This window comes from Pagrus pagrus (assembly GCF_965226575.1).
Source record: "Pagrus pagrus genome assembly, chromosome: 23".
Lineage (NCBI taxonomy): Eukaryota > Metazoa > Chordata > Actinopteri > Spariformes > Sparidae > Pagrus > Pagrus pagrus.
Window position 1 is genome coordinate 10,290,146 of NC_140205.1, and position 21,552 is coordinate 10,311,697.

Here is a 21,552-nt window from a genome sequence, read left to right on the forward strand (position 1 = left end):
ATGGTACTTTTGCTTGATCATGTGACCGCTGGTTCCTCTAAAATTAGGACTTAGATCATACATGGACATGGTATCACATCAACTGGCACCACTGATCACACAAAAAGCAATCTGAAAGCCATAGCACAGCATGAGCTCACAAGAATTAGTAAATGTGGCAAAATAATTCTTAGAAAGAAAGAACGACAGAGTGACAGATGTTACACGGCCTCAGAGGGATTAGTGTCCTCCTCACACTAATAGACTGGCACACATCTGCAAGCTGGCACACACAAACACTTGCAAACATACATATAAATTGTACAGATATATGCAACCGTATTGAATTATTGTCCAGGGTGTAGCCCCTCCTCTCGCCCAAAGTCAGCTGGGGTTGTCTGAAGCCCCCGACTTATCCAGGGCCCTCAAGGATAAGCAAGTTTAGCTAATGGATGGATGGATATTGCTTTAAATAAACACAGAGCAACACACTGCTTTACTCACAGACATACTCAGAGCCTGGTGAGCAGCCCGGTTAAGGTAATTAGATAAGAGGTTTGGCAAGAAGCAGTCAGGAAAACTGAGTTTTCTAGCAACAGATGTCTTTGTTTTACTTTCAAAAATATCAAATTATAGCACATTTAGTACATTAGACTAGATGACATTTTGGCAAATGTAAAATGTATGATCAAAACAACTTCAATCACTCCACAAAAGGAGCTCGCAATTCCTCAATAAAAACAACTATTTTCTTCTTAGCCAAATGCTTTCTGTTGCCCAAAAGAAAATCAAGCTTTGCCGTGATCAAATAAACTCACATGGGTTTATTTGGTACAACTCAAGAGTCCTCAGTCAAATATAACTGAAACCCTACATTTTTTTCAGGATTCGAAGTGGAAGATCATAAACAACAACTCTGTGGTATCCAAACAATCAATGTTAAAAGCAAATGATGCTCAAAGAAGGTATTATTCAATGACAGGAATATCCTTTCAACTCCCCAATTCTTTTTTTTCTTGTTCCTTCCTGTTCTTTGCCTTTCAATCCACCCTTCTTGTCTTTCACCTTCATGAACCAGTGACAGTGTAGAAACATGACACCGAATCTCACACTTGGTAGAATTAGCTGGAACTGTGCAAATTACTTGCGGCCCAGTATGGCTAATTAACAGGAAAAACTGAGTCAAGACAACCCCATCACAAAGGAAACTCAAGTGTTATACAACAACAACAACAACAACAAAACCAAGAATCCCTATCTTCCAGGATTAAAAAAAAAAACAGTAAGCAGTTACTTAAACCAGCAACTATTGGACCCATCAGCAAGCGAGCGTATTTATCTGTGAAGCAGTTTAAATATTGTAGAGGACTCACCAGGTTGGAGTTGGTGGCGTTCGAGTCATCCTCGGGGAAGGGGATGTAGACGGCTAAGGCCACACAGTTGGCGAAAATGGTCATCAGGATGATGATCTCAAATGGTCTGAGAGGAGGGTTAAGGAATATACAAACCGGAACAGCGTACACAAAAACAAGGAGTTTAGAGACATTAAACTTGATCGACTTGGTTCCTGTAAAAGGTGTAATAACACGTAACATTTCCACATAAAAAATGTCTAAAAACAACTCGACCTTTGTTAAAATTTGTTGAGTTTTGAATTGACATTATCCCAACGATTCCAACAAAGGTCAAACCCGGAGAAATCCATACTTTTTCTCAAGGTAATGATTTGTTTTATCTGGTTGCGAGTTGCTGTAACTTCCAGAGAAACATGAGATGATTGAGTCACTTCAAAAAGTTTTACACGGGCAATCGTGTTAGTACAACACTCCCATAAGCCCATGCTACCTCACGACATCATCCAACCACATAGTTTGTTTTCATTGAGAGACCCCTAGTGGCAGAAAATATACACTGTGCGCGTGTTTAACTGACATTCGACTTACGACGGGTCAAAATAATATTCAGTCCGATTGCGTCCCATTCTTTTGCCACATCTTGGGTCTGTGCAACAATATGGTTAATACAGACTCTGACTTCTGGCCTTCTCAAATAGAAAAAAATCCTTGTATCAGGCATGTTATTTCAACAAAGAGGTATTTTTAAACAAGCTAATACATCCTTACATAAGCAGAGGTATATATACACATGTAGCAGAGTGCACAAGCACTGTACACAATAAGAGAGATCAAAGCTGTAGAGTTAGCCTTTTCGTTAACAATAAGACACATTGGGTCACTTAGGAACCTCTTTGTGTGTGCAAAGGGGGGTTAGAGAGACAGTGCATGCCCTAATATGGGTGCGGCGAGGAGCAGTCCTGTCGCGTGGAAGACGGGATGTGGACAGAGAACGAGTGAGTGCGAGAGGGAATGAGAAAGAGGAGAGAGTTTTTATATGGAACGGTCCTTGAGAGGGGAGTGACCTCATTATTTTTGGCCTCAGAGAGAGAAAGAGAGTGAGTGGGAGAGAAACAAAGTGAGAGAGAATGGAGAGGGAGAGAGGGAGGGAGAGAATGTGAAGGAGAGATAAAGGAGGTCTGGTTTTCATCAACACAATTACTAACTGCCACTGCTGTCACCTCCCTCCACCTCCTTTTGCTTTCCCTCTGCTCTCCTCTTCCATTCGGTCCTTCCTTCCTACCTTCCTTCCTTTCTCCATTCCCTCTTTCCTCTTGGACGCATGTCAAATTAGTCTTAACTCCAGACCTTGTAGCGTAATGTAAATAGCAATGTACAGAGTCGTAAGAACCTCAAAACCAGTGGACAAACCATGAGCAAATTAATGTACATTTTTATCTTCGACACATTACATGGCACCATAATTGCAGGCTTTCCAAGCTTGAGAACAATGTTTAATCATCTGCTGTGTCAGTTTTAGCATGTGGGAAACCATGAAGGGATCATGGCCTTGTTACTACACTACAGCAATTGGTAATGGTTGGCTGGGTTACATCTGTAAAGTACCTTGGATTGAAACATCTGAGATACCATTTGTAATGTAGTACTTGTGGTGGTGGTACTCAAGAAAAATGACCAAATTGGAAGAAAAAAAAACAAAAAACATTTGTCCATATCCATAATGTAACTCTGACAGAAATAAAATGTTACAACAGTTCTCAGTGATGGATTATTCTAAATCAGAACTGTCTGCAGGTGTTGCAGTAAAAAGACCCAGAGCTCATGGCTGCCTGCCTGGAAAGGTGAATGCTTTCAACACTTGGCTAAATTTAAGTCTGTGCCACCACTAACAACATTATTTTCATTTGCAAAAGAGCAAGAATTTAAGTTTGCTGCGATTGCTTTAATCAATTTGATCCTGGTTATATGGTGAAAACAAAACACATAATTTTAGATGTATGTTAGATGTGTTTTCAGAAACATTGTTGTTTCCAGAAATGTTGTTGTGTTTGGATCCTCAGAGCCACCATATAATCAGGATCAAATTGAGTGAAGTTATAGTCCAGGGCCTCGGTATGACCGCCTAACCAAAGTCCCAATTTTAGATCTTCATCATCATTACAAGAGATAGTTTCTATCTATCTTTCCAATTCCTACCCTGCGACAAGGCCTTGAACACTTGCGTTATGTCTCTAAAGTTGAGCCAATGTACCATCTTACAATCCCAACATGCAAAAAAGTTGTTGTTTGCTAAAACCACATCTGCACTTTATTTCTTTATACACGCACATTCATATTTTCAAATCCCCCAACATGGTTTTTATAGGCCTGCATGGCATATGAGTGATGGAACTGTCTTGACAAACAAATTACCAAGTTTCATTTCAAATAAGAAGTTTATGTAACAACTTTAACAATCTTTTACTACCTATAATCACACACAGCAGTCTTACTGTGTGTGGCCCCTCTAGGTACAGACCTGCTAACCAATTTCGAGCCTTAACAACTGTTGTAGGAATAGCCCTGCAGACAGAGAAGGAGCCGGGAGGGGGGGTGGATTCTTCAGCTTATTTTATGGTAGGGCTAATATTTAGTTTATGTTTGGATTAAGTATTGACCCTTGAACATCATCGACCACAGAATCACTCAGATCATTCCGCACGGGACCAAAATGCATCAAAGTTAATCACTCACCCTTGTACAGGGCGCTCATTAAAACACACTCCAGACATGCGGGGACCCACAGAAAAACAGGCCTGTGACTCATTCTGGGTTCCTGACCCATAATTTTAGAAAAACCCTCGAGGTCTGCTTCCATCGACATGATAATAAATCTACTGTTTGTTGCGCTTTGAGAGCAAAACACTTGAAAGAAATTCTGGGGGTCTAAGTGAAGAATCAAACCAAGTGTATTATTAATGCGCAGCACATTAATCAGCATTACAATAACAAATATAACAATTTTTGAGAGCCTCTGAGCAAAGGAATATTAATGGTAAGAATTTTGACCAAAGCTAATTGGAGAAACTGACTCTGACAGCTCTTAAAAAACAACAATAAATTAAACAGAACTGAAATCAGCAGCCAGTTAGCTCAGCAGGTTTCACAGCTGACATAATGTAGTATTCACAGGGGTGCTACTAGCTGAGGCATTTTAGAATATAATATATACATTCAGCATTTTAACAAGCTAAATGTATATGCTTACGACAAATTGTCACAGTGGGATTGCATCCACAGTCACACCGGGATGCCGTTATTCTCTGAAATACCACTGCATTCAGCAGTTGCCTGACATAAATGCCACATGCAGCTGCACAACAACACAGATAATCTCCTATCTTGACAAACCCAAATAAGAAAGCAGGGATATACTGATATTATCTGGGAGAGCAGGCTCAACACTCCCATGTGTTACGCTGAGAATATTTATCTCGCTTCCTGATTGAGTTGAAAATGCATACAAATAGTGTAACCCCTCCCGTGACCTGATGCAACACTTAAGCTGTTAGCCAGGAAACAGAGTGTGCGTGTGTGTTTGTGTAAGTGAACTCAATGACACCTTTTCAAAACTGCCACTTAGTGTGATTTCATATAGAGAACATAGTAGTTAGACGTACACCTGCCTCCGCTCTCTTCTTGTCTCTCACGCTGACCTTGCAGTGTGCAGGTAATGCTTAAATACTATAATTACACTGCATGTGAGAGTGCTGTGTCTGTGTGTGTGTGTGTGTGTGTGATTCAGACCTTTATCATCTGTGTGTAAGTGTGTGTGTGCTCTACAAGTGTGTTTATGCGTTGGCGCGTGCGTGTGTGCATGAGCTCAGACGGGCCCCATCGACCTGTTGAGAGCAGCAGCTGTTGTCATGGTAACAGGAGGAGGAAGAGAGGAAGATTTCGGATCTGCTATCTCTAGAGACAGAGGTACTCGCAGAATACAGGACACACACACACACACACACACACATACAGAAACACACATACAGTATACACATGCAAAAAGCCTATAGAATAAGAAACAGCACATGAATGCATATGTACAGAATAAATGCATACATCACAGAGCACAAAGTCACCCACAGAGTAATGTTCAACCGCAGGCTGCATTTAAACAGGCCCACACTGCAGGTATGAAGGACATCCCAGAATAGGGTATTTAGACGGACAGGCAAGCAGAAAGATTGACAGTTTGATTGGGATTTTTGAAACAAGTGAAGGACAAAATCTACTGCAATTTTGCTACTGTTCACTTTCTCCGTGTTTTTTTTTTTTTCTTTTTGGTGGCACAGACTCTATCCTGTTTCCTTCTCCCTGGTCTCTCACTCTCCCTAAGAGCCCTCTTTAATGCCCCTCGTATTTCCTTCACTCATCTAATTCCCTCATCTTTCTCCCTCGGTAACTCTGTCTCCCTCTTCCCTCCCTTCAGAGCTGTTTAAATGAATGATGCTGGGAATTGTGGGTAATGATCTGAACGCTCATCAGTCATTGGCTGAGATTGTTCCAGTGACCCTGAGGGATTATGCATGTTTTTTTTCTCTATTCATTTTCTTTTTCTTTGCTTTGTTTTTTACACCATAAGCACAGATGGACAGGGTATCTTAAGGTCTACTGTTGACATTTTGTCTTTTAATAATGACTATAAATACACAAGGTGATCACACGGATAATTCGCCTGTGCTAAACAGAGGACGATTACATACTCCCCTCTCATGGTCCGTTCCCACAGGAAATTTGGATTTATTTTTAAGAAAACATGTCTATTGTTTGAGTGATATGCATGAAGAAATGCGCACCATGGTGGACGACAGCCAGGCTTTTCACATTAAACTGAGCAAAACCATCAAAACAAACGCAGGGCCGAATAGAACAGAACGGTGATTTAGTAGTTCTTACATGCTAATAAGACTGTCACAAGAATTATTCGATCATTTATCTCCGGTTATTTAAAAAATGGATGCCTACTGTGCTGAGAATATGCTGGAAAGAGTGGGGCAAGAAAAATAACAATATAATTATAACAAACCATATTTTTTAGAGTAGTTTTATAGCCTATAATGTTACCAATTCTGATTTTTCCTACTTCTATAATTCCCTCATGCAACCCTCCTCACACACATACATAAAAGCACACACAACTTCTCACTTTTTCCACACCAATTCACTCTGCCTTCGCGTCTCTCCTCTCCCTCATGATCCCCCTATCCTCTCTCCTCTCCACCCCTAACTCATTTTTTTCCCTCCCCCTGCTCTGTCATTTTTCTTGTTTACCTTTCCCATCCTCCCCTCGATCCCACCCTCCCTCCTCAGCTACTCAGCTCCATCGTCTCTCCTGCCGACATCCACGTCCTGCCCACATCCCTGCCCTTGTCATTTCCCCGACCCCTCCTCTCCCTCTCCTTTACTCCCTCTCAGGACAAAGTGTGACTATCCTCTCGCTGAGTTCATGCTGGTGTGGACCCTCTCCCATTATAGATCACTTTGACTGTGACACTGACCATTTCTGTCCCACTCCCTTTCTCCCTCTATCTCACCCAGAGGGAAAACCAAGTCATTATGTTCAGCAGCTTAAAAAAAAGGAAAGAAAAAAAAAAAAACTCCAGAGGAGAGGAAGGGTAGAGAGGAAGGACGGGTGGAGGAGCAGCAGGAATAAAGGGATTTGGATGGACAGAGGGAGGGAGACACGGATAATAAATGAGAGACGGAGGGTGGGGGAAGCGAAGAAGGGAACAGAGGCATGGATGGACCTGGGGGAAAGAGGATGAACACAGCGAGAAAGAGCGAGGGGAGAGACATATGCAGGGGAGAGGTGTGAAGAAGGGATGAAAATGACACAATTTGTTTTATCCTCCTGTGAGAACAGAATGTGAGATGAAAGAGGGAGAGAAAAGAAGGAGAGAGAGAATGAAAAGGACAGACAGAGGAAGGGGAGTAAGGATTAAGACGAGTGACTGGAGAGCAGGGAATCACAGCGAGACATAGGAGGGAAGAGAGAATGATTAAGAAGGGGAAGTGTGACGCATCCTTAACCTGTTTACATCCTGTGTCCCTTATGCCCTCCTTTCTCTCCCTCCTTATTCTCCTCCTCGCCATTTGTTTTTTCTACCTGCATCCATCCATCCATTCGACTGCATGTGTTAGATTACCTTTTTTTAGGAGCGCTGCACTTGACTGTTTTTTTTTTCTCAGTTGCTTCAGGTAAGGTTATCTCTGAAGGAACGAACTTCCTCATCTGCCGGATGCAAATGTCCCTGTCTTTTAAATCCTTAACAAGCACAAGGACTCAGAAAACCTAGGGCTTAAAGGTCATTTCAGTATATTTTAACCTGGTCCCTATTCATTTATTAATTTTTTTCATATTTTGAGGTCTTAAATGACAAATACGTACAAAAAGTTTTAGAACTGGTCGAGTAGATGACCTCATCTGGCCGCTTTGAAACAGCCTGCCATGACAGCAATGTAGTCCTTGAGGGGAAATGCGCCTGTCAATGTACATCCATTAAAAGTTGTCGTTTGTCCAGTCTCAGATTGATATTCTTAGCATCTGACAACACTGTGGAAGGGAATACTACAGAAATAGACTTTCTGTTTAACCAAAATATTGTAAGATTGTCTGTGACTTTGGTCTTTCAACACGCTAGTCGTCAATTCCAAACTAATGTGTCTATTGTGCAGTCAACTGGACCAAATCTGAAACATTGTGTACCTCGGTAAAAAGGTGTCATGTTACTCTTCAGTATAAAAAAAACCTCCACTCATGGTTAATTAAAGGATACTTCCACTCTACGATGCTGATGCAGGCCCTGCGGATGGGGTTCTTGAGCGTGAGACAGAGCAGGGCTCGTGGCGGCCTTGTGGCTGTCGTCGTTGTCTGTTTCTTGGGCTTAGAGCTATAGTGTTGTCTCTTCCTTTGCGTGGAGCTGGCCGTGGAGATGGGCCCGCCCCCTCCCGACCCAAGCCCCGCCACTGCACTCGTTGCGGCGTTGCCCATCATCTTCGCCTGCCGCGCAGCGTCGATGGCCGCCTGCCAGCTCAGGGCCGCCCCCGGTGTGGGGATGTGCTCCGGGGCCAGGCCCACCACTCCCACCCCGTGGTTGACCCCGCCCCCTCCTCCATCATGGTCGATGTGGCTAACACCGCCACTGTGCTCATTGGTCAGGCCGGGGGGAGGAGGCCGAGGAAGGGGGGGAGGAGGAGAGTAGTCGGAGCCTGGAGAGGAGAGAGGAGGAGAGGAGCAAACAACATGAGTAAACAGTCAGTAAATCACCTCCTTCCGTCTGTAAGAGATTCATTTAATACATCGCACATGCTTCCTCAAGTTGACACAGTGTTTAAATTTTTTATAGACTGGTAGTTTACTTAGAAGGCTTCAAGAGTGTTTAAATTGTTGACATATCAGTTAGTGAGGCCTGTATGTTTTCTAGACACTGAAGTGTCTCCCTGTAGAATAGACCGATGACTAATATTCTCCCATCTGTCAAGCAAGTACAACAGAGCTAACTGTGTGCTGTTTAGTTCCTCAGCATATTGTGTAGGTTATACAGTCCATTCACTTTGTGTCAACACACAAACACAACCCCACTTGTCAGACCAGCAACTACTGGCTGCTGTAATGATCATTCCCTTTGCTTACATTACACAATGGGCGTATTATCTCACAACTCTTTATCACTGCTACATTTTTAAATTACAAAAAAACAAACGAAAAAAAAAACTAAAATTAGTATAAGAGTGCGAGTACTGCATGAGAACAGGGAGCCCAGGTCGAAAGGCTACAAATTACAAGTGTGCAGACAGCAAATGTACGCAGAGGGGAAAAAAGAAAATAAGAATGTAAGAGAGAAATGAGGCACAGAATTACGATAATCTCGGTGAGATTACATAGTTGTATCACCCAGACAAATTGCAGGAATAAGTGAGTAAAAGTACTGTAAGAGAGCGGATTATTCATACAGTATGCTTAGCCAGATTAAAGACAGTTATAACATCCTCTCAGCCTCCCCATCCATCTGACATCCGAAAAGGGATTCCACGAAAGCTCTGACACTGTAGTAGATTACACACACTGTGATACAATATGCCCTTTTCAGGTTTATTCTTCATGCTTTATGAAAACTACTGCAGATTTCTGGAATGGAAAAAAGCTCCAGTTACAGATGCTATCAAGCCATTTCTACAAAACAGAAAAGCAGAAAAGATTTTGTTTTTGAGTAACAACTCTTGAATTCACTTTAATTTACAGAAGTTTCTTATTGACACTGTTGCTTGAAAAACACATTGTTAGAGGACAGTATCACTTGTGTAAAGTATATAGATACAAGTTACATGAAGTCATTTGGAGTAGCATCAACTGCATGTGCAATATACTTGGTCGTATATGCTACAACACCATAAATCCACACATTTTTTTAGCACAAGAGACCTTAATCTCGGCTGTAACCGTAATATGCTTACAGTATTTGCATCAGTGCTTTGAGAAAAAAAATATCAATATGCTGATTTCAGTCCCATCTGACCAAACGTAATTCCCAACGTCAAAGTCACAAATCCCACAAACGCAAAGCTACTTTTGGGAGAAGAAGAATGCAAAACTTTAAGAAGCCCTGTAAAGTTAATCCAACCTGTGCTGTTACAACAGAGATAAGGAGACAGAGAGGGAGAAGGGGAGAGAAAAGGGGGAAAGGGAGAAGAGATGTACAGGGGTTAGAGAGAGGAGGCGGAGGGAGATAGACTTATCCTGTATGCTTAGTACGATTACAGAGCGGTTACAATATCCGCTGAAATCCCATTCCTCTCACTTCCGAGCTTGACGAGTCTACATATGAACTCACTGGATGAGAGAACATTACAACGCATCCTGAGGAGTTGTAACTATAACACATGCACTATTAGTTTCTCCTACCTTATATCATTATTAGGTGTTTTCTTCCATTTTATTTTTGGAGTATTTTTAATTGACTGATTTTATTTGTCTTATTGCAGCCCTGAAATGTTTTCCTGGCTTTATGTATAAATAAAGTTTATTGTTAAATAAGGGGGTCCAGGGGGACGTGAGCCAGCATACACAGTTGGAGGACCCTAACAGCAAAGCAGCTAGTACTAAATTGAACCATTCATATTAATTATTAACAAAATGTCTGAGTACACTTCACTCAAATGCCTTTATGAATCAAACTGGCTCCTATCAGTATTATCATATAGGAATTGTTTATATTAGTTACACCTGCTTTCATGTGCTGCACTTTAACGATGTAACTTGTATGTTTTGATAGTTTAATTTACAACTAAATATACAATAAAATAGTACTTGACAAGATTTTGGGGAGTTTTTGATAAAATTATTGATCTGAAAAGTAGCTAACCATTAAGCTAGCTGTCAAATAATGTGAGAAACTTCGGTTAGCTTAACATTACAATATTACAATATTTATCTCTGAAACGTAGTAGTAGTATTATAATGAAAATACTTTGTACTACGTACAAGCTATACACATATACTTAACGCTGTAAAACGTTTCTGTCCACAACTGACAGCACAGAAATAAGTTAGAAAACGAGCCAGTCAGGCTAGCATTGTATTTTAGCCAGCAGCAGCTAGCTAACGTTATCTTAACCAAGGGGAGCACAGGGTGCTCCAGAAGCAAAGCAAAAAAGTGATACAACAAAAAAAAACAACAACTTGTAAGTTGTAAGCTTGACGTTAACTTACATAACGTGTGAATTTGAGGTTAACAGATGGCCTCTTCCTCTTTTGGTGAAGGCTAGCTGACGACCCCACCTCCAATCTGAGCCCCAGGCTAAGCGAACTATCATGGACTAGCTAGTCTTCCTGAATTGACAGCCACACTTGTACCCCATGTTTATAATGAGAAAAATGATGTTTATAATGAGAAAAAATAAATAAATTCTACTCATAATAGGCCTACTGATTACTCCAACCCTTACCCACTTATAAAGCATGTGTATGTAGATCTTGTGAATGTGAAGAGGAGAAAGGATGGTGCTTTACCTGCCTGGGAGAACTTACTATCAACAAATGACCTTTCAATAATCTCAACACCACACTCTGCACTTTATAATTGTATTTAACTATTGTTTTTGTTGGTTTTACTCCTGCAATTTACTCTTTTTTTTAATGTCCCGTTTTATGTAAAGCATGCTGTAATATTTGTATACATAAGTGCCATATGAATAAACTTTATTATTTTTTAATTACAGCGAAAAATAAAACATCCAATGCCCTAAAGGTACTCTTAAAACAAAGGCACTGACTTAAAAACAAGAACACAAACGAGATATGTCTGCAAATATTTAGGAGCAGTGTGCTTTGAATACAGTGCCCAAGGAGGTGTTCTTTACATTCATCAGCAGTGAAGTCACTGGGTATCAGATGCAGCTGGTGCCTTATGGGAAAAACCACTGTGGTTTTAATTTGGAGCATTTCATTACTTGGATGGAGACATATTTTCCCCATTTTCTCTACACGCTGGGATTGATTCTTGGAGGGTTTCTGAATTAAAGTTAACAGCAAAAAAATACTTTTATCGTGCATACAAACATGAAACACACACACACGCACACACTCTGGCTCTGCAGCACTCCCTACGCTGGAAAATACCCACTTTCTTTACACCATCGACTCCAGTGTCAGTTAATATCTGCTTCCTGGCTGCTGTTGCGCATCATCATCTCTCTCTTTTGCTCACACACACACACACACACACAGGCGGGCACCTAATCACTTTCAGCATATTGTGCTGCTGCGTGATCAGTTTATCTCACTCTGCCTGCCCCTCTCACAGGGTGTACCCCACTGAGGGTGTGTGTGTTTGTATGTGTGCGCAGCGTGAGCGAGAGTGCGAGGATTAGAAGAGAGTAAAACTTTAATAATACTGAGCTCACTAATCTGTCTGACCGCGTGCCCCTCTGTGCGTCTGTCCTGTCGCATGCATATGCACAGTCATGTCGTGTGTGTTGTATGATAAACCCGTGTGCTGATGTGAGGACTATAATTCCATTAGCAGCTCTTTATTCTGCAGAATAAAGAAAAAAAGCCCCGGCAGCAGCCTTAGGATATATGATTCTGACTGAAGGGGACAGGGAGGAGGAGAAGGGATGGAGGAAGAAAAAGGAAAGAGGATGAAGAGGAGGAGGGAGAGAAAAGAAACAGAGATGATTTAGGAGGGGGAACATGCACAGACGAGGAGGAGAGGAGGAAACAGGAGGAGGAGATTAAGGATCTGAAAAGGAGCAGTAAAAAAATGAAGGAAAGAGGGAAGATGAAAAACAAGGGTGGAGGGCGCGGGTGCTTAACCATGAGTGACAGGGCTTAATCCAGTAATTTATCCATCCATCATATGACTTCACAGCAGAAAATATTCCACTCTAATTCACTCTTAAAGTATTACCGTCAATGCAGTCAATGGTGTTAGCGCAGGCAAAGGTTTCCACTGTGATTCAGCCAATCAGTGGCTCTTACAACACTCCAGTCGAGGAGCATAGCTCTACTTCTAACAGCGTTATTAGTGCTGCAACAAATGTATAGGTCTAATTGTGCATAATATACATACTTTAATGTTTAAATGTTGGTATATTAAGACTGATGCTCATCAGTCCATAATTGATGGATAAAAGAATGGGTGATGGGTCTTTTCCACTGCAGACACTTTATCTTGCCATTGTAGGAAAAGCACAGGTGGAACCAGAAACCTCAGTTCCCCTCAACTGTCCCAGTAAGGCATACCGGTGATAACAGGACCCTGAAACTGAAGCAACTACAGGAAATGCTACTTGATTTTATTATTCACACCTGTGCTTTTCCTGCTTTGATCAAGCTGTTGGCTCTTGTTACGGACATTTTCCAAGCTCCTCTACGCAGCTGATTTGAATGATTTTTGACTGATCAGACCTCGTCTCAGGACAGAACAGATGTGCAAAAGTGACTGATGTGTCCTTTTAACTTTGCCGCCCCGGTTGTGTCGGGAGTCGTGGGACAAATTAAGCCATTATCGTTCCAATTAGTAGTTCAACCTGAGGAGTGGATCAATCAGCCAGAATAACAGAAGACCTGTGTGCCACAGCCAGTGAAATTTAAAATCCTAGCTTATGTTGGCACAAACACAAAGTAGTAAAATCTATCAATGAAGCACAGAGCGATGAATCTTTATACATGAGCACATTTACTGGAAAGACAGTCAGCCTTCACTCTAACTGAACTCGAAGTGAACCTAACTGAGCCGAACTTCAGTGTGAACTGAACTGCAGAGCTGTAATGAGCTGCGATACAAACTCAAGTCACTGGAGCTCTTATCTACTTAATGATAAAGACCGGAGAGAGAGATGCTATCGCCGCAACTGCGAGCTCTCCATCGTAAAAAATGTCACTGCTGCGCGCACAGACTTAAAGAGCACGCTACTAAGTGTTCCTTCTAATATTGCTTACCAACAATTTATGGTTCCACTACAAAAAAAAAAAGCAGCAAAAAACTGCTTTAAAAAACTCATTCGGACTCCCAATGTCCTTAGTTGCTCGGCTCATTTAATTGGCTCGACCAGATAACGGACAGCAAAGGGGACCAATCAGATTATCCCGCCCTAAATCAGCCCCTCACATCATCTCCTCTGTGTGCCCTTCTCTTTTCGCTCGTTTCTCTCTCCCTCCATCTGCTTTCCTTTCCTCCTCCGCCGCCGCCGTCCTCCCAGCGGTGATCTATTTGGGTGGACGGTGATGATGTAATTATCAGTCAATTAACTGATGATGACACCTGATCAGACACTAATTAATGCAGGACGCACGCATGCAACCGCACGCACTGAGCGAGGGCCCTCACCTTGCTGCAGCTCTAATTCAAAATCTTGTAAAAGAAAAAAAGGAGAAATCTTATTAACAGCCTTACTGAGGTCTGACCAATGGGCTTTTTTTTTTGTGGATCCCACAAGACACACACACACTGATACGCACACGCATACACAACACACCAGTCATCTGCTGTCCCTGCTGAATCGCTTCTTTTGAGCGATGACCTCTTTTTTGCGATAGCACCCCTTTTCTTCCTCCTCTTCTCTTCCAGTTCAACATCTTTATCCTCCTCCTAATCACCGCCCTCATCCATCCTTTCCATCCCCTCCTCTCTCCCCTCTTCTCCTCTTCATCGCCCCGTACCTATTAACAATCACCCTCCTCCCCTCTCTTCTTCTTCACCCTCCTTTCTCCCTAATCTATATAGCTGTCACTCCCTCCATTGGCTCTCCAGCATGCGGACAAGTTCATTTTCAGCCGCGCACCCTTCCTCCCTTTCCCCCATCAATCTACCCCTCCTCATCTCTCCATTTTTCTCTCGATCTCTCTCGCTCCGCTGCCTCTCACGCTCTCTCTCATCACTTCCCTCTCTGTCATTTTCAAATAGCTGACACGTATTCTCTCTCTTGCTCTCTATAGTCAAAAAAAATCTCACGCACAAGACCGCTGCTTTGCCTTTAACAGCCACTTTCAGACTCTTATTTAGACTAGAAAACTTGGCATGGCATAATGGAGGCGACCTCTTGTTCCTTTTATTTTGCCTGGAAACTGATTGCCACCGCTTCGATGTTTCTCGGGGCTTGCATGACATCCCATTATGCTTAACCCTCATTATCATTGTCATCATAAATACCGGTTGTAAGCCTAATATTATTTTTATCCAATTTGTGTGTCATCCACTCACTCACGCATGCACACACACATGCACAAATCAAAAAAGCAGACTCAAAAGGCTTTTGCCCGTATCAGATGTGTACATATGCATTGATTTCTCGTGTGTTTGTGTGTGTGTGGGTGTCTCTCTCATTTGTCTCTCTCTCGCTCAGTCCATATGTGCCCATTATCTGGCCGAGTGAGCACACCACACAGACACACCTGCTCCCCTCGGCGCACGCACACACGAGCGTGTGCGCGCACGTACACACCCGCTTCCCTTGAAACGCAAGACACACACACACACGCACCTGCTCCCCTTGATCTATGACCCCCCCAACGGACGATTACAGTACTCGCTGACACAGTAGCGCACACGCACAACAAAACCCACACAGCATGAACAGGACATGCATGCAATTTACAAGGAGAACACGTAAAGAGGCAAACCACATGTTTGTTATCAGAGCGAAGAGGCTTGCTGAGCAAACATGACAACCCAACAAGCTGAAAACGTATCATCCGGTGCAGAATATTCACCGTTAATGGACAAAAGGACGGCCTATTGTCAAGAGGAATACCTGCTCGTTTACTGTACATTGAAAATAAAGTGCTTCTCATTTATCTGAACGCCACAGAGCAGTAAACACACCTCTGCCTGCCACAATTGAGGTTGTTCGTCCCATTTTGCCCTGTCAACAAAAAGACGTAACAGAAGGGCACATTTACTGTTTTATTTGTCATAAATGAGGTCATTCGAACAACAAAACAGCAACAAGTATTTGCGCTGAGCACTATTTATTTTTTTTCCAGCCCCCGTGCTGTTATTGCACTTTTCATAGCTGTGAACACTTCCCTATAAAACCCCTATCGTATATGGATTTATTCATTAAACTGTTACATACTATCTGGAGCAGCGAGTGAAGTGGAGGGGAAATGAGAAAAGTGTGCGCATGTGTACGCGCACACTCCTCCACACATGAGATAGGTATGACAGTAACATGCCAAGGGAATACGTGCGTATAAATTATGCATCCGCGCTCCGTTTTCAAGCGCACATTGCTCACTGTCATCTGGACTTTCTAGTTTATTACAGCCCCGCCCGGCCTTCGGGCTGTGAATCACGGTTCTGAAGCTCTGATTGGCTCTTGTTCTCCTACTCCCAGGAGGTCAGGGTGGTCGACTGCATTTCTTTGAAACATTATGTATTTGTTGCAACTTCATGTAAATGCAAGAGCTTCAGGAAATTAATCAAAGTAGCTCACAGGGACTCATTGTCATGTATTCCTATTTAAGTGACAATGAAGACTAGGCTCTCCAGTGTCCCTCATGTGGTTCGGTTTAGGCTACAATAGCACCCAAGTTAAAAGTCCAATTTGTAAGAATTCCCAACTTGTCAAAAACTGATGCTTTGGGTCGGCAGCTGACCCGACTAACAATCCCAAAGCATCAGTGTTTGACGAGTTGGGAATGAGAATCAACATTCTTACAAATTATACTCTGGTTAGATGTGAAGAAAGTCAATGAGTCACGTCATGCTTCACGTCACTGTCGATGGCCTCTGGTAGCACAGTCCAGTGTTTCAGGGTTTCTCTGTAGCCAGAAGATATCTGGATAATGGGCATCCGTGCCAAGACCTCTTCTTTCATGAACTGGTGATTGTTTACAGTTCAATTAGCAACTGACCTTAGGACTTCTACAACCGGATTGTTTAGTAACCAGTCAGATGACAGCAGATGGGTTCCACGATTGCATTTCAGCCGGTGCGCTCCACCTCTTTTGCTCCCCACATGGGCTGTTTACGTGCACGCAACCAAAGCCCCTTCAAACGTGATTGGTCGATACTACTCGGTCTACAGACTGACCGCTAATGGAAACCAGAAAACTTTCAAAATCTCCCTTCTCTCTCTTATCCCATTTCCTGTCTCTCTTCGATCAAAATAGAGGGGACAGGTCGCTTTTATGTTGCTTTTTTCCCCCCAGACATAAAAATTTGAGTGCGACCGCAATCTTAGACCCCGACATTACAAGCAGTCAATAAAGGCAGACAGACAATCTGATAAATGTCATCCAAGTGACGTACTGTATAAGCTATGGCTAAAAGTGGATGACAGCATATACTTATGTCACTTATGATGTCAGTTCAGATGAGTACAAAAGATACAGAGTCTCGTTTCAATCATTACTGTTGCTTGATACTAGAATTTAACAGTTACGGCACCTTATTGCACAAAAAAAATGACTGACACATGTTACGTTTTCCTCCTTAAGATAATTCTAATAGAGGAAATGTCTCAAATAGCTGATAGCTAAAAAATCATGTCACCGCTTTGATTTATGACAAAACCAGTAGCAACATCACTATCAGCATCCCTTCTTCAGACATTATGAGCCGTGATAGGCAGCAGGAATGAAAGCGAGCGAGAGAGGAAGAAGACAAGAGCAAAAACAAAGAACTTATGAAAGAGAGAAAAGTCAGAGCGAGCGTGAGGAGGAGGAGGAAAGACGAGCAAAAAGTGACAGAGATAGCGATTGTGTGGAAGAGGAGGAGAAGGAGGAGAAGCGAGAGGAGGAGGAAGGCTTGTTCACACTGCGCCTCCGTGCCGACCTTGCATACACACATATTCACACACAGTGCAGGCAGCAGATATTAATAACTCCTTATTAATATTCATCTGCAGTGGAGAGATGTGAGGCCAGAGTAACCCAGATACCAGCCGTCTCTACCTGTCTCTCTCTCTCTGTCGTTCCTTATGTTCACGAGCTAAAGCCAAAATCTGGACAACACTTCCCAGCAAACATTGGTCGGACGTTGACGTGGCGTCTTTGGCCACAAATGATCCCTGTGTGTCAGACGGTCGGTGATTTAGGACAAAGACTGACCCCAGTCCTTATTTAGAGATGTGACTTAACGTCGATTTATTATTCTTATTTTTAGTTGATTATTTTTCTCAGTTTTTTTTTCGATTATGAAGCTGCTGAATAAACACTGTGTGCATAAAATCTTGCAGAACAGCTGAATAAGCCCGATGGTGGTAATGTCATATTTCAACATCAGCGTGTCCAGAAAGGATCTCAAGCTGATGGTCAGCACAACTTCAATTTTGGAACAGTTTTTTTTATCTATAATGGAAATTCATGATTGGACATTTATTGGACAAGCATTGTGCTGGTTTGGTATTTTTCCTTTCCTTCAGTCCTTCAGTTCCTTCAATACAGCATTCTTGTGCATGTAAAAGATCTTGAAAGTGAAAAAGGTCAAAGTCTGCACCAACACAAGCTCCTCTCTCCCACAGAGAACACTGCTCCTGAAACGCCTCGTCAGAAGTCTTAATTCAGTGACTTTGTGACATCACACTATGTCACCATGTCTTACATTCACATAATTCATGCCTAGCGGCTAGTTTGGCATGTAAGAGTTGCTTTACCGCAGCTGCTCTGCTGTTGTTAGTGGTGCTGGGTCAGGCATGTGAGAGCTGACCAATCAGAGGAGACTGGGTATTTGGAAGGGGGGCCTTAAAGAGACAGGGGCAGAAATAGAGCCTTTTAGGGGGAATACAGTGCTGCGGCGCTGGACAGTATGTGAACACTTGTGTGTTTTTTGAGCACTAAAGCATGTAAACCTACTCTAGCAGTAACCCAAAATACAATCATAAACCTGAAAATGAGCATAATATGTCTCCTTTAAACAAAGGTAATTCAACGTCTCAATGTTTCTGGGTTATATCCCTAAATTCTCTTGACTTTGTGGAAATTAAGCATCTGAAATTCAGGTTTAAACAAGTTGAAACACGTTCTTGGGACTAATGGTTACAGAGGGGACGTGTATTATTTGTTAATCCATGTTAAACATAGCTTTGTTTAATCTCATCTCCTCTCTAGTCTCCCTCTTCTCCACACTTGCCCTTTTTCTTTTGTATTCTGCACTGTACTCTCTGGGCTCCTATAATGTATATGCAGTTCAGACGGCGCTTTCATCTAAAGCGCCTTCCGGTAAAGTAATTGCATTTTCTGTGTGTGTGTAGTCCCACTGAATGGACCTCCTAACCTTGGCAAGGTCATTACAATGCAAAACCAAACTGAGCAACACATGACCACCTGCACTGTACAGAATCAGACAGTGTCTGGGATATTAATGTGGGATGTTTCAGCCTCCATACAGGTAGAACACAGTTAGGTGCAGACAATGAAAGTGAGTAGTGACCGCATTTAAACTGAGTATGTAGTTAAACAAGCACAAATAAACAAATAGTGCAAATACATGATGAACTGAACTGAGTAGATCATGCATCATCTGCCAGTGTAGATTTACGTCACACACCTGGGTACTTTGTGTATCGTGCTGCAGACTTGTTCATAGAAATATGAAGTTCTCACATCATTTTTCACATTACTGACGCACAAAAATAACTCAGACTTCAGATTTGTGTTGCTAAATGTTTCCCCATATCTCGTACTGTTATACTGACCCATGTGAAGACACTTTCCAGTCAACTGCCTGTCGCAATTACTGCTTTTGGTTTGTGTTTCCATTGCACTCTCTAGCATAAATCACAAAAATTTGACAAAAGTAACCCTCAAACCAAAAAAACATGCCACTTTAAATTCTTATATTTCTGGTCTGATTGTTAGATTTGTAACCATTCCCCAGCCAGAATCCAAAAACACTGACGGATATCAGCTTTGGCTGCTCACGCTGCCACTTTGGCAGCACACCAAACCATCACTCGCACGTTCAGTCGCTCACTTCCTCAAGTCGTCTTGTACAAACAAACCATTTGACGGTAAGATATGGGGGGAAAAAATCAAGCCTGAAACTTTTCCAATCTGCCAATATCTCTGGGCAAGCCTGGCATTGTTGTTGAAACGAACACGCTCCGGTGCACTTTAAATAAACGTTCACAGTGGATGAGGTTACCATGGCAAAGGCACTTGGCTGAACACCGTGGCCTATTTTAACTAACTTTGAACTAATAGTTGAGCTCGTCTCCACCTCAGCTTTATAAAGACACTTTCCTCAGTAGGTGTGACTGTGTACTATACTGCCCTGCATGACCTGCATACAGTACGATCCGACCTTTAAAGATTTAATGCACACTACAGGCATATTTTACTATATAAATACAAAAAAATCACGTCCAATGCCCCTCCTGTTGCAGATCAAATGTTGTTCAAATTCCTCCTCATACTTTTGGCTTGTGGGACCCTGTTTCCATCCCAGTCAATGAGCGACCTGCTCATGTCTTTGTGGCACAAGAAACAAGTAGAAATGCAACATGAAAATAGAGGACAAGCATAAAAATGGAAGGACACAGCACACTTTCAAGGTTGTTCCTATGCTTTACCTCCCTGTCGGTGAGTTTTCAGTCTTTGCCGAGCATGCCAGCAGGACTTCCCGACCTCACTCTTTAAAAAAAATTCTTCAAAAATGAGTAAAGCATGTTTCTACCAGCTGCTGCTGGGTCAACAAGAGGTTAAAGTGGAGCGCAAAGGTCAATTCAAATCACAAATTCAACAACACAATGTACCAGGAAAATCTGCATGGACACAAGTGATCAAGTGATTGACTAACACTCTCCCTTATGCCTTTGAGCAAGGAATGTAACCCTCATTTGCTCCACTGGGATCATCCAGCTGCCAGCAGTAGGAGACTGTGGTTGCACTGGGAAGCTGCCAGGAAGAAGCGTGTGGAGCTGTGTTAATGTGAAGCAGAGCACTGATGACAGTGAAGTACACATTCTTGAAAACTACTTTCACTGGAGACACAGGGGGAAAAGATTTCACTCAGGGAAACAAAAATAAGATAAAAACAAAAAAGGTGTCAGTCTCATGGACAAACTCAGTCTAAAAGGGAGGGAGGGAAGAAAAAAAAATTGTGTGGTGAGGATCCCACAGCCCAACACAGTTTTGGGATCCACGGTCCAAATTTAAAAAAAAAAAAAATCCTCTGACAGAATCAAACATGATCACACATTTCTCCCACACTTTTTAAACGTTTTCAGTCACCTTCACCAGTTTTGTTTTTTACAGTCACAGCGACGGAGGTCTGTATATGTTGAGAGAGCCAAGCTGTCCCAAGCCAATAACAACACAATTTCTTAAGCCTGAACAGAGTGTTTGTTGATTTTTATGAGAGCATTTTAAGAAAAGATCCCCGACGCTACTGATGTGCTGCTGTTTTGATCCCTGCTGAAATATCAGCTCTGCGCTGCATACTAATGACGAAAATAAACCACAGACTGCACATGCATGCGCCTGGAACCACAGACATGACACACACACAGTAGCGGCCTCTGAGAGGCACACTTGAATGAGTAATGTGCATTTTTGTCAGCTTGTTATGATGCTAGCCATATTGACTCTGTACATTTCCTGTAACATATTTGGCCGCCTTTAACTGTTGACAGATGGTTAAACTGAAGCGTTTGTAACGCTATTTAAAAGGGAGATTTATATTAATTGGGGGGAAAAACAAATTCAAACACCAGTGTGCTTTGATAAACAGAACTA

General features: G+C 42.3%; 1 protein-coding gene across 13 annotated transcripts in view; it reads right to left on the reverse strand.

Moving 5' to 3' along the window:
• Nucleotides 1-21,552, reverse strand: part of cacna1c (calcium channel, voltage-dependent, L type, alpha 1C subunit) — a 193,308-nt gene that overhangs the window by 131,651 nt on the left and 40,105 nt on the right. For all 13 annotated transcript variants that reach the window (XM_084346431.1, XM_084346429.1, XM_084346441.1 and 10 more), the window contains exons 2-3: nucleotides 8,147-8,579; nucleotides 1,353-1,458 (exon numbers count right to left, since the gene is read on the reverse strand). In XM_084346431.1, the coding sequence (XP_084202557.1) occupies nucleotides 1,353-1,458; nucleotides 8,147-8,579 (539 nt within the window). The remainder of the gene's footprint in view (nucleotides 1-1,352; nucleotides 1,459-8,146; nucleotides 8,580-21,552) is intronic.